This window comes from Plectropomus leopardus, chromosome 1, assembly GCF_008729295.1.
Source record: "Plectropomus leopardus isolate mb chromosome 1, YSFRI_Pleo_2.0, whole genome shotgun sequence".
NCBI classification, from domain to species: domain Eukaryota; kingdom Metazoa; phylum Chordata; class Actinopteri; order Perciformes; family Serranidae; genus Plectropomus; species Plectropomus leopardus.
Window position 1 is genome coordinate 17,373,092 of NC_056463.1, and position 14,313 is coordinate 17,387,404.

Sequence of the window (14,313 nt, forward strand, 5' to 3'; positions counted from 1 at the left end):
GGAAATGTGAAATAACTTGTGTGACATCATCTCCCTTCTTGTTTATGCCTTCATGCTGGTGATTGCTGAGGCTGGAGGTATTATGTTTTTTGGTCGTTTGTCCGTACATACGTACATCCAGCACATTCTTGTGAACACGATATCTCAAGAACAGCTCAAGGGAATTTCTTCAAGTTTGACACATATATTCACATGGACTCAATGGTGAGCTGATGAGATTTTGTTGGTCACATGTCAAGGGTCAAGGTCCCTGAGACTTTGTCTGTCTCATTCTTGTGAGCGCAGTATCTTAAGAAAACCGCAAGGGAAGTTTTTCAAATTTGGCACAAATGTTTGAGTAGACTCAAGAGTGAGCTTATAAGATTTCGGTGGTCAGAGGTCAAGGTCACAGTGACCTTTCATTCATCTCATTCTCGTAAACGTGATATGTCAAGAACACCTTAAGGGAATTTCCTCTACTTTGACACAAACAGTCAGCTGGACTCAACGAGTTAAAAAAAATCATTTTAAGAATTCAGTTACTTTTCTGTGTTCATAAGAGAAACTGATGACAGAGAAAAATCAACTTCACTGCATGTGGACTTTTGAAGTAGTCTGTCAAACAGCAGCTTTAAACACTTTTAAGCACTGTTACATACTGCATAATACAGTATCCACAAGGTACATTAGTTTACCATAAATCTTCAAGCAGCTTTCAGCAATGGAATCATTGCTCCAGTAGTAGCGCAGTCTTAAACTAAGGCTAGGTTAAGTAACCTAGAAGAGGAGAGATGTGAAAAGCAGCTTTATTGCAGATGTAGGTCAATTTAGTAACATTGTAAGGTATAAAAAGTATGAATTTGAGTTCCAGCATTTACTCCGAACCGCTCTGTGTTGCAGTTCGCACACACTGCTAACTGCTGAGTGATACTTTTTCTACTAAACCAACTTCTATTAACTTTATTGCTGTATTTTTGTGCCTCTCTCTTGCGCCCGTCTTTTCGTAATGCAGTTAGAGCTTAGTGGAGAGCGTGACAGCAGGGGTGCAGTCGTGGTATTGAATGTGTGCGACACAGGCATGACCTCACTGTGGCTTCAAAATGTTGGTTCTGTTCACTGTCACGCTGATGTTATAGGCTTCATTCTGCATATAATGATATCTGAAAAGGAAGTTGGTTTCTTCCATGAATCATTGACTCCCGTCCAAGCAAGGAGAACTTCAGTGAGACCCGTGTCGGATTGAGGACAGAGCAGGAAAAAGAGCTTCAGGAGGCCCTTCTCCATGGAGGGGTCGATCAGCCCATGCTTCGCTGGCCTGGAGGCTTTGACTTTGTTATAGATTATCACACTATGATCAATTTGTCAGCTCTCCCTATGTGCACCCACTGCCTTAAAGGATTAAAAAAAAAGTCAAATATGCCCTCATTTCTATCATACAGTAGCAAAAGCAGCAGGGAGAGATGGAGCTTAGTGTCTTTCCCCTTCTGCACTACGTGATGTGAAATATCGCTCCTCTCCACCACATGCCACAACAAATCTCCTGGGGAACTGTTCCAGTGACAGTGGTGGTAAACAGAATGAAAGCTTCACATAAAACAGCAGAGTCCCCTTGATAGGACAGAAACATCCTGTAAAAATACTGGCTGCAGTCCAGGCTGTGAGTGCAGATACTGTAAGTTTTGTTCCACTGTGGGGTTTCTCCCTTTTCCCTTGTTCTACCAGTGTTTTTTTTTGTTTTGTTTTGTTTTTTTTTTGCTCTAGTTGCCGACACTACTTCTGCTTATCTTGTTTTCCTTAGCTTCAGTGTAGTGTGCAACACAAAGCAGGAAAAAAACAACGAGGTTAGTGCTGCTTTTAACCTGTTTGCGGAACAGTGCAGAGGGCTAGTGGCAGTGCTGTCAGAGAGACGGGTCAAACATTGTTTCCTTTTGCAAGTTCACTCCTGCAGTCAGGAAGAGGCTCTGCTAAGTACGGGACAGTTGCATGGCAGTTATACTGGTGGCTGGCTGCAGTTTCAAAATTTTGTAGTAGAAGTAGAAGTTTACTAACACTGTCTTAAGAGTTCATATACATTATTTTCTAAGCCTGTGACAAGAAATATGAACAAATTGCACTCAGAGTGCAAATCTCTGCCAGGCAACTGCCCAAGCTAATAGCGGCCTCTCTAGACGGTTGTAATTACAGCAGACACATTTCCGAAGCTAATAAAAATACAAGCCTCTTCTATTTTTGACAGAGTCACAACACAGAACAGATTGAGTGTTCCTGTTAACAGGCACTGTATGCAAAATATAGACACATTATAATTATGAGGATGAATGTAAAGGCCAGAAATCTTTGATTCATGTCCCTCATGACTGGACTTTTAATGGAATTAACTTTGTCTGTTAGCTACAGCACATCAAAGAGGGAAATAACAACAATAAATGATCAAAACAGACAAAAAAGAGACAATTTAACAGGCTATTTACTTATGTATGGTAGAAGCACTTATATTTAGAAAAAATTACCAAATCAAAAAATCCCCAAATTGTCCCTCCCAGCTTCCTTACAATCAAGGTTAAGATAAAGATTAAAAAATGTGGAATATTTCATCTTGTATTGTGCCTAACTTTAGTGGATCATAACATATCAGTTTTTTAACGACGAAAGCCAAAATGTGTCCTGCAACAGACAAGGGAACACATGCTGTTGAGTGAGGTGTCAGCAGTAAATGACGGTACTAAACAGTCAATAAAACATGTCTTTCAACAATTATGTTTCACAGTAACCACGGGAGATCCTTTCAGCATACAGTCATACATGTGCACACATATTATGAGGCTGATTGATCCAGTAGTTTGCAAGATTAGCTGCGGACAGAAGGAAACACACTCACTCATGCACACGTACGACCAAACACATGATCACCTCCAGGCTTATGTCTGGCGGAGATAAATACATACTGGAGGTAAATGTAACATGGTCTAATAATCACCTGACCTGATGGTTCCAGCATCACAGAAATAGCCTCCATTCATGTGTTTTTACTGCCAGAGTTTACTTAAAAAATGTACAATTGTACAGTCATAATCTGAGGATGATTCCAGGGGCATGACAGTGACTTCGATTTGATCCAGCGGACTGCACAGTCACCTGAAATAAACCCAAAGGAGCACCTTTAAAATGCAATATAACAGGAGGTGTGTGAGATTTGTGGATGAAAAATCTGCTGAAGCTGCATGTTCTTATTTAATCAGCACGGACTAAAATTCCTAAGAAACATTTCTGGGACCTTGTTAAATCAAATTGATCCTTGCTGTCTCCAGTGTTTCCATTATCTGTGATGAATTTCTCTTTGAGCACACGGGACGTACCAAAGTCTGCAGCAGCCTGGGGAAAAAAAAAGTCCATGAAATTGTGGGAGTGAACCAGTATGCCATTGCAGTAAAAGACATTGCGTTGTGGTATCAGAGTAGAAATGTGCTGCATATACTATGCTATTTACTACGCTACTAGACTGTTTGTATCTTTCTAATAATGTGGTCTGGAATACAAAATAGAGTTATTTGACACCAACTTGTCACTAAAACTGAATAGGCTGGGCTGTATTTCTTCCATGTTGTTTTTTTCTGGATCTTTAGTAATATGATGATGTCATGAGGAAATGTGGACTGGGATGTGGATATAGCTGTCCAAATATAGCTTGTATGTGTGTGCTTGTGTGCGTCGAGTGTGTCCTCTGTGCTTTAGTGAAAGGCCTCAGTTCTTTTTTGTTTTGTTTTGTTATCTGGGCGTGTGTACGATGTGTGCCCCGGGGTGTGTGTCAGACCAAGTGTCACTGGAGTGTTTGGCACACAAAGCTTCTACTGTTAACACATCCACCGCAAAGCCATTGGCTGTGACAGGTCGCGTGGCGGTGTCAGGAAATAGTCATATCCTTTATATGTGAGAGCTCAGCACAGGACTGCGCTCTGCTCTCCGCTGTGTCTGTAGTTTGTCAGAGGAGTTAGGAGGGAATATGACTATCCAATACCTCTCATCCTGTCTGTTATACTGATCTCATTCTATGTTGCCTTTTTAACTGTAGGATAGAAGCCCGTATGTCCAAGTCAGCGGCCAATCAGAGATCCCCGAGCATGGTCACAGAGTCCTCCAAGCCTGTGACCTCAGCAGCAGTGGATGCCACCTCAGGGTCAAAGGTGAGCATCAATTTTGCCTACACAGAGTTTATGTTGAGTATGTTTCACTGGTGTTGGTCAGTTTTACTGTAAACTTTGTAACAGTTTCAAAGAAAATGACTCCTTAGACAGAATCAGATTGTTTTGTGAGCTTTTTTATTTGGTCATAACATCTAATTTTAGGTAGCAAATTGCTTTAAGAGCCTTGTTGAAGGCTGTTAACGCTAATGTTGATAAACTGGATTAATCAACTCCAAAAGACATTATCTCATTCTGATAAATGTCCACAGAGAGCAATAAGCTAGCCATCTTTCAAGCATACTAAAACTCAAATACACGTCCTCTGGGACTGGACAGGTGTGTGATGACCTGCTGTGTACAGCATGCATCTTTGCTGATAGACTTTTTGCTGTTTCCAGAGGGAAATTTTCTCTGCAAACATGTTTTGTCACTGAATATGAGACACACAACCGAAGCACAGGACTATAATAAAATAAATTACAAATGTGGAATTGGTAACTGATTTTTTTTTCTTGAATGCATGAACACTTGATGATATTTATTAAAAGAATTTTGATATTTTTAAAAATGATTTTGTTAAAAAGCTAAAATGAAATTGATGGGCAACAATGCTGATAACTGATTAATACATTGTTTTTTCGTTGTTTTTTTTTTTTTCAGAAAAAGTATAGTTTGCTTTTTTAAGCTCTTCGGATGTGAATCTTATTGCTTTTCTTTGTCGAATACCTCAAACATCTTTGGGTTGTGAACTGTTGATATGACAAAACCAGGGTTATTGAAGACATTACTTTGGGCTCTTAGAGTTTGTGAAGGACATCCTAAACTAATTTATGACATTTCACAGACCACATGTTTCAGAAAATAACCAGCAGATCAACACGAAAAAACTTTGAATGATGAAGTTCTTTTTGGATGATTCGCCTTACTTTTTGGTCCCTCTTGTCTTTTTTATTTTTATTTTGTGTCATTAAAATGTGTCACATTAATAATTCTGTATGAGAAAATGGGAGTGCATCTTTGTTCTTTCAATCCAGCTTATCGATACGCCAACCCCCAGGTTTTTTGTTTTTTTAATACAAAAGCACCTGAGAAAAAGTATGGTTTAATTTTTAACAGAGACAATGTATTCTAAAATGACCTTGTCTAAAAATATGCCTGATTATAAATGGATATACGCATCCACAGGAACAGCCAGTTGGTATTTCCTTTTTTCATTATGGGTGTTACGAGAAGGATGTTCCAGGAAAAGCTTTTTTTTTCTTTCCAAGTAACTAAATGTTGCACTTGTATTCTCTGCACTGTGGAGGGCAGTGCCGTGTAGGGTTGAGTATTGTTGTTTCTTTTTTTCCAATACCAGTGCCAAGATAATATTTTTAAAATGGTACAGGTGCCTTAACTGTGGCTGAACTGATATTTTTCAGAATAAAGCAAAAAACAATGGTTGACAACATGAAAGAATGTTTTTTTTTATTGCAAAGGTAAATTTGAACTGAAAATTAAATATATTACCCCTTAACAATTTAAATACAATAGATATAAAAATATGAATTAATATAAAACACTATTATAAAATACACATAAATTAACATAATCAATAAAACTTAACCAAACAACAATAATTATATATTTATCACAATTTTATATTCAATAACAGTTACAGTAATAATAACAGCAAAATAGCTGTAGTTTTGACTTTTCTGTCATGGCCCTGTTAAAAAGTAAAAACTAATTCATTACCGATCTTCCTTGTTTAAACTAATTACATTTTTTCAAAACTCTAACAATATTAAGGAAATTATTATTAGGACAAACCAAATTGAATTGAATTAAAAATGTATATAGGCAACTTAAAATTTCCCTCCACAGTTTTTACTATCCATCTCCCCATATTGGATCCCCACCTTTCCAGGGGGGTCGTCCCTTAATTTGAGAATCTCTGGTATGCACTCATTGTTAATTACTGTCCATCACTTTAGGTGGGCAATGAAAATTGGCTTGCAGTTCTTCAGCAAAGCCACCATGTAATCAATTATTTTGGGTCTTTCTTTGCTTTCTGCAGGGCTCCAGAGGTACAGGGAAAGTACACAGTTTTGGCAAGAGGGATCATGCTATTAAAAGAAACCTCAACATCCCAGTGGTGGTGAGAGGCTGGCTCTATAAACAGGTGAGATGGTGTTCCTCTACTCTTATTGTGAGTCTGAAAGAAAGACCCCACCTGTCACATACAGGAGCACATGTTAAAGAGTTTTGCATAGAATCCGATGCTCTATGAATTTCAGCATTTACAAATTGAATGATCAAACTGCTCTTAAAAACCCTTTTAATATGAACTCAAGTGTTTTTGAGAGCACATAATCCTAAAAGTATAAGACAGGAAACCCCTGAACAAACCCAGAGTTAGAGACCTACAGTACTGAGTTAAATAAAGAGGCTGCAGCTTTGTGCCAAATGCTGCAATCAAAAAAACCCCTTAAATTATTGTTCTAATGTTATGCATAAGCCTTCTCTCCCCATTTGCTCACTGCTAACAAGCACAATATTCCCAAACTACACTTTTTAATTAAAAAGTGAATTTAAATGCATTCCTGCGAGGAAGATTTCTAAATACACTGTGTGTTGCGTTTCCCCCTTCACCTCCAGGACAGCTCTGGAATGCGACTGTGGAAAAGGAAGTGGTTTGTTTTGTCAGACTACTGCTTGTTTTACTACAAAGGTGAGTCTATGGAAAGTGCGCTTGGCCAGAAGTTAACAGACAGAAATGAAAATGGTCATACAGATAAAAAAAAAACCTTTGGTGAGCTCCTCTGAGGGAAAATGAATTTCTTGATTAATGACAGTCTAAAATTAGATGTATGACATATTTCGCCATGTCTTTCTCTCCCCGGCTTTCCCTTCCTCCCACTTCTCCATCCTTATTAACTTGAGTGTTTTATTATGGGATGTAATCTTTGCTTGTGTTGCCAGAGCATCTACCTCCTCTCCTCCATTAATCATACTGAATAATAGATAAGCCACATGCCACCTCGTGCCACATGCAGCCACATGGCCTCGACCAGACAGGAGTCATCCATGAATTATGCCTCGCTAATTTTCCTGCTGTTCATAAATCTGCAGTCACTCGTAAACATCGTAAAAGATCTTGGCAGAATTAGAGACTGTTGTTTTGGGTGTTACAAGACTCTGTGTGTGTTCTTGTTTCACAGACAGCCGAGAGGAGACGGTGCTCGGAAGCATTCCTCTGCCAAGTTATGTCATTGCACCAGTTGAGCCTGATGACCACATAAACCGCAAATACGCTTTCAAGGTAACACTGAAGTGACACTGAATCAGATTTATGAGGTTATGATGTTAGTATGTTGCCAACAAAACATGTTTACTCTTTTTCCCCCCAAGAATATTCATTGCTGTGTCACTATTTGGTAGCCAGTCTTGCATACTGGGTGTCCCTGCTGTGGTCTCTGTAACACAGCAAAGCGGGTTGGGCACTCCCTGCTGCTTAGATCACATTTTGAATTTTCGTTGTTGTTGTTGTTGTTGTTGTTGTTGTTGACATTTTTGCACAGTTTATGATTTACTGTTAAAGCTTGAATTGGTATTTTTTTTAATGAAAACTACTTTGTGTCATATTTGGTGAAACTGTTACTACAGTCCAAAAGGAGTACATGAGACAGATAAAATCTGAAAAATGTCATGTCCCTCGTCCCTTTTCTACTGCCTCAAAGGGTTTTTGGTAGAATCACACTGCAGTGCACTGAAAACAACCAATCGGACCCAAGGAGTCTAATGCAGCTGTTAGTCGTGTCTGTGGCTGTTTGTGTGTGGTCAAATCGTTAAACTAGGCAACACTGATCAAATGTGAATTAAGATTCTGTTTTTGCATTGCATATTTCGTGTGTCAAATCGTCTCAGAAACATATTATAGTGCACTGTTTAGCTGTAAAATGAGAAAGTTTATGACCTGGCCGCCATGTTGGAAACAGTCGTCCAAAACACCAAGTCCCGCCGACTGGCTGAACCAGTTTTCTCATTTTATAGCTAAACAGTGCACTAAAATATGTTTCTGAAAACATTTGAGAAGAGAACTAAGGGCAATTTAGTCAAGAAATCTGGATTTATATTAGATCAGCACTGCCTAGTTTGACAGTTAGACTGCAGTTTACAAACAGTGATTGACACGTTTGACAGCTGTGTTAGTGACTCCTCGGCTCTAGTTGGCTGTTTTTATTCACGTGTGGTAATGCAATTAAAAATGATATAAGACAATAAAGTAGGCAGAGGTATATACCTATATATATATTCACAGATGATCTGTCTCATTTTGTGTTCTTGGACTATAGTGACAGTTTCAGCAAATATGGTGAAGTTATTTCTTAAAGAAGTTAAGAACAGATTTAAGGCTGGGTACTGGACTTAAGTACTCGATTATCAATCAAAATGTATGTGTAGCACAGAGCATCAAGTATCAAAAGTTGGGAATGGGTCATAGTTTTGTTTGGTCATCGTTTGATCAGATATTTCCTGATTCAAATTATAACCTTTCTATTTACTGATTATTTTATTAAAGCAAACATGTACAGTCGCTTGTATAACGCTGCTTTCTTTGAGAAGTTTGACTTAATTTGTTAAATTAACATAAAAGGTTTTTTAGAAAAACAAATTCTCAATGTGCATTAGTAAAAGAGTATTGTTTTATTATCGGTACCAAAGCTTCTCTGGAAATTTAAACTCGTTATTACATTTTTGCACAAGAGAGATTTTGCATGCAACTCAGCTATTAGTACATGTAAAGACTTCTGTATGAAGTCAGGTTGTTTGGAGTCAGGTGGACTTTCTGACGTTCTTGTAGCTAATCTTTTTTTTAACACAAACCCAATGGTGGGTGTTGCAATGAATTGCTGCAGTACAACCCTTTATGCATTCTGTTCACTTGTACATGGTCTGATTTTGTTAACCTATTGTGAGAAGGGGCAGAAGCACATTTTCTGCTATGTCTCAGTAGCCCTACCAGAGTGCTAGAGAGGCTGCAGCAGTGCGGTTTTCAATATGGTGCACACAGTGCAAAAGCTTTGTTCTTTCACTGAAATCTGAATGGCACATAACTCCCTTGCTATAATGTACCCAAAAGAGCCGGCCCACATTTGATAATAGTGTCATTTTTATTTAAAAATGTGCGACAGAACTTTTCTTTGCATGTGGCAAAATCTTCCTCTCTTTTCCGTCTGTGAATTGTGCCAGAGGACAGCAAAGGGATTTATGTCTTTTGGTTACAGCAAGAGTGTTAACATTATCCAGCTCCTCCTTTGTGGAAACACAGAGCTTGTTGCAAAGAACAATAGTGCCTGAATGTTTGATGCACCGCTGCAGCTTCAGGGCATTCTGTTGCAATCCTTTCAGCTCCTTTGTACTTCAGCTTTTGTTCTTGGATTCTGTGTGTGTGTGTGTGTGTGTGTGTGTGTGCATGTCTGTGTGTTGCATGCTTCTCCTTTTAAAGATCATATTACATACAATGGAATTTGTAAGATAATTGTGCTGCTGGAAATATTAATTATGCATTCAGCCTATTCACCGTCTCCTCCCACCACTTGCTGTGCGCTGTGTAAGGTGAGGTGAAATGAGCCTGGGCTCTGCTGTACCACCCTGTATTTAAGAGATCTTTATTCCCCTCAGCTCTCTCAGAGCCATCATGCATTAAAGAGCAGGAGATTTCATTAAGTGTATCTGAGGCGCTTTGGAAATGTTCAGTTACTGCTAAGTAAGCATGACAGCAGCTCAGTGGACGTCTGGTGTTGTTCAACAACAGGATGTTTCAGACTGTTGAAGCAGACTGCAGTTTGTGCTGGCCTGCATTAATGAGAGATGGTGACACTAAAACCATTCCCAAAATAAATTTCATTAGTAGTTGAATGGAGCTGATATAAGTAAACATGTTGTTTCAGTCAGTACAATGCTTCTCTAAAGTATTAATACTTTTTTTTACCCTCCCTGAAGCATTGAAGCTGTAAAACCAAGATGATGTGTCTGATTTTAAAGTGTCAAAACAATTTTGATGTTGCCACTGTTACTCATTCTTGCCTCTCTGTTAATGAAACCATAAAACCACAGCTGGAGCCATTTCTGTTCTTTCTTACTGAGTCAGCAACTTCCTGTTGTTTTTTCTTGTTCTCTTACTTTTGCTCATCTCACTGTGTTTCTCTCATTCCCTGTTGGTCAATTGCCTCCCATTGTGACCCGGTGTGTGTGCGCGGGCGGAGTGAGTACTGTTCTCTGCGGGCGGTTGTCCTCAATCTCACTGGCTTCCTGTCTTGCATGACTAGGTATTTGATTTCACTTTAGCCTCGTCAGTGGACCGCCATCCTCAGCTCATTTTTGTTTCATATCATACTAGCAGCTGCTGAATGCACATTTCGAAATGTGCATCAAAGTCCCATCATGTACAGACATCACTACAGTCATCTATGAACAATGCCAGAACACGTGTTTTTTTTGCAGGGTAAAAACAGAAAAAAAACTTTTGTTTTATGTGTGCAGTGCAGTCCATACGTATTTGGACATTGACACATTTGATATTGTTTTTGCACTATACTCTAGCAGATTGGCTTTGAGATAAAACAGAAAAATGCACAGTGCAGGACTCATAACTATTTTTACAGTCCCCCAATTCTTGGACAAGGTCAGAAAACCACGACAAGGCTACAATTCCTGCACTGTTTACCCAAAATGGATTTACACAAATCAAAAAGAGGGAGATCTCTCTAACATAAAAGTTATCATTTTATTTCAAATCAACAGAGCAAAGAAAGACAATGTGTCAGATATTGAGTGAGTTATCCACTTGCTTATTTTTATAAATGTGGTCAACTGGTAGAACAAGACACTCACATTACCAAGCTTAGTCATATGATCAATCTCGTAAACTTTACCTACTCAGTTGCTCTGGTATTTGTCTTGTCAAGCTGCATTTCATTTATCACCTTCTCATTGTCATTGGACAACAGGGTCTCAGACATGTTTCCCACGCTGCTCTCTAATTTCATTGCACTTCTTTTGATGTTTGTTGCCATCAGCAATTTTTGCCCTGTTTCACATATTTTAGCTTTATATTGTTTTACAATAATAATAAAAAAACATAAGCCATTGACTTGTTTCTCTACACCTGTTTTAAAGCAGGTCAATATTGGGTTTACTTTGCAGGTCTAACAATTTTGCAAAAGATTTAATTTTCATTTTATTAGAATGATTGCATTCACTCTACAGTCTTCACAACTGATAAATCATAGTGATGATTGGCTGGAAAAGGTTTTTTGTTTGACTCTTAAGAATCTAAAGAGCTCAGAGGCTGTGTACAGTTTAATAACCTAGTTGTAACTTAGTTGAAAAATCACGCTGACTGTGTGCAACTGTGATACCAGCTGTGACTGTGTGCTGTGAACATTTTATTAACTGACTAATAAACTGGCAGAGCTTCCTTTACAATAAGTCAACTTTGCACTCATTACAAGTGTATTATACAGAAATATGAAATAGGTGGAGCTGATATTGTATCCTCATAATTATTGATGGACCCTTTTTCTGTCATTGTGGATACAGTCTTGCAGATTTTTTCCAAATTATTGTGCATGTTGTGTTGTGGATGCTCTTGTGGTATTGTCGTCAGTTATTCATCAATTTTGTCACGGTGAAGTTACAATTAATGTGAAATAAGTAACAACTTAAATAAAAACATTGACCATGGAGATAGTATGATTAGACCCACTAACTTTTACTCTTTACTGTCTATTGAATAGATCAGTAAAAGTTAATCTGATTATGAAGTAAGAAAATTTGCATATGAGGTGAAAACAAATAGGAGTAGCTATGAAACTATTGAAAAAGGTGCTGGGTGCTCCTTTACTGTGGTGTAGCTGGTTGCCTGCATCAAAATACAGAATTAAAAGTAAACTAATATTTTTGATGCCTGGTTATGTTTATCCTGACTAAAGTGATGAGAGATGGCCATAACTGCTTTTTTCGTTGCTACTCTACAGCTGTTGCTGACTAACTTCTTTGTGCTAAAGAGATTGTATGTTTTTTGTCAAAGCTTTTCTAAAAATCACTTGGAAACTATAACCTGTTATGTTTTTTTTTTCTTGACAGAAACAGCACAATGTTCAAGTTGTTTCTGCCTCAGCTCTTTGCTCCCTCCCTGTTCTTTTTTTTGCAGTAAAATGTTGCTGTAAACTTTGTCCTCACTGAGTTGACAGCTGTCAGTCTCAATGCACAAGAAAGCAAAGTTTTCACTCATCAGGCCATGCTGGCATTTTCCTGTCTTCAGTAAGAAGTTCTTATATCTATCCTCTCTCTTTCCATCTTCTCCCTCTCTTTTATAGGCGAGCCATACAGGAATGCGCTCCTACATTTACAATAAGAACTCTGTGATTGGCTCACAGGCAGAACACTGCGGGATGCGGACATATTTCTTCAGTGCGGACACACAGGAGGACATGAATGGCTGGATCCGGGCCATGAACCAGGCTGCGCTGATGCAGCAGAGTCACACTATAAAGAGGTTGGTCTCACTCTACAGAGTAGGATTCATTTCTCTCATTGGCTGGGCTTCTACTCGAGCCAACATCTCACCCTAAAGCACAGCAGTCTCTGTGAACCGGATTTGTCTTGAGATTATACCATAACACAAACCTGGGTGTCACAGTCATATCGACCAGACAATAATCATCTGTTTAGCTGGAATATTATGTATTTAAGTTTGAATGCATCAGCTATAGGGTCTTCTGCTTTAATATTGGTTCCATAATGAAAATGTGCTTCTTTTTCTTGCCTTCATGGGTTTTATTTTAACAGCATGAGCAGCCTGACACAGCAGGTCCAGCCCTGTCCGCCTGTTCTGGGGCACTGAGATGTCTGCAGTTTGTGTGTGTGTGCGTGCGTGCGCACACACTGCATCTGGGCCTGGTATAGATGAGTCTGCTTAATGCAGACCATTGCCAGCTGAGCACTTCAACAATAGAATGTGTTTCTGTAGCAGTAATTATAATGTTCAAAGCAGAATTGTGCATATTTTGTTGTTGAAAATATGTTGTTGTTGAAAATAATCACAATCTATGGCAGAAATAGTCTGCAGTACAGTCTGATATTTTGTGACTACTGTATCTGTGATGAATGCATTACAAACTGCATTTAGAAATCTTAAATTAACTGGCTGTATGGTTTAAATGGTCTGTGCAATAATGCCACCTAGCGGCAGATGTTAGTCAGTGCTCCTGAAATTTTTATTTTGAGCACCCAGCGTTCCACATAACAGTCTTAATTTGGTCCCCTGAAATGCAACATTAATTATATGAAATTCGTTGCACTAATAAAGTACTTCTAAAAGCTAGCACTAAAGTTCCCACTGAGATCTGTGTGAGGTGATCTCTGAACTGCATAGTGTACCTTAAACGGCTTCTATACACCTTTTATTTATGTTTTTTTTTTATGGAAAGTTATTGAATAACTCCCCATGGCCTCTGATCTTTTCTATTAGAGACTCAGTCATGAGTCTGAGCATGTGTTTAAGTATTTCTGCAAATGGGTTGGGAAATTACCTTTGGAGTCACATAAAGTTAATTTGAGTGTCCATTGTGGTTTTTTTTTTATCCACTGCTTAATGTTGTGTAATCCCTCGTTTCAAGAATAGAGCTGCACTTCACCATAATACATGATGAGGACTTCGACACTTCACTGCATAGCCTCTATCATTTAAGGGCCCAGTGTGTAGGATTTAGGGGGATATATTAGCAAAAATGGTATATAATATAATACCTATGTTTTCTTTCGTGTATGATCACCTGAAAATAAGAATTGTTGTGTTATTTTTACCCTGGAATGAGCTATTTATACCTATATAGGGAGCGGGTCCTTGTCCACGTAATGTTGCCCTGACTGTTTTTACAGTGCCAGACAGACAAACCAAACACTGGCTACAGATGGGGCCATTCACTTTTTTGAGTCGGACAGTACAGTTGGTAGCCCATCAGCTGATCAGATTTTTAAAGTGATTAAATCACTGGGTCCATTTCAGCACATGTTAACAGAGGCCTGGCCAGCTGCCTGCCTACAACAAGCCAAACAGCATCAGAGAAACACTGAGTTGTAATGTGAAGCTGCTTTATTCAAT

The 14,313-nt window shown here is 38.7% G+C and overlaps 1 protein-coding gene across 10 annotated transcripts in view; it reads left to right on the forward strand.

Moving 5' to 3' along the window:
- Window positions 1–14,313, forward strand: part of plekha7b (pleckstrin homology domain containing, family A member 7b) — a 90,380-nt gene that overhangs the window by 48,672 nt on the left and 27,395 nt on the right. For all 10 annotated transcript variants that reach the window (XM_042512816.1, XM_042512120.1, XM_042513522.1 and 7 more), the window contains 5 exons: window positions 4,049–4,160; window positions 6,220–6,324; window positions 6,801–6,873; window positions 7,364–7,464; window positions 12,527–12,705. In XM_042512816.1, the coding sequence (XP_042368750.1) occupies window positions 4,049–4,160; window positions 6,220–6,324; window positions 6,801–6,873; window positions 7,364–7,464; window positions 12,527–12,705 (570 nt within the window). The remainder of the gene's footprint in view (window positions 1–4,048; window positions 4,161–6,219; window positions 6,325–6,800; window positions 6,874–7,363; window positions 7,465–12,526; window positions 12,706–14,313) is intronic.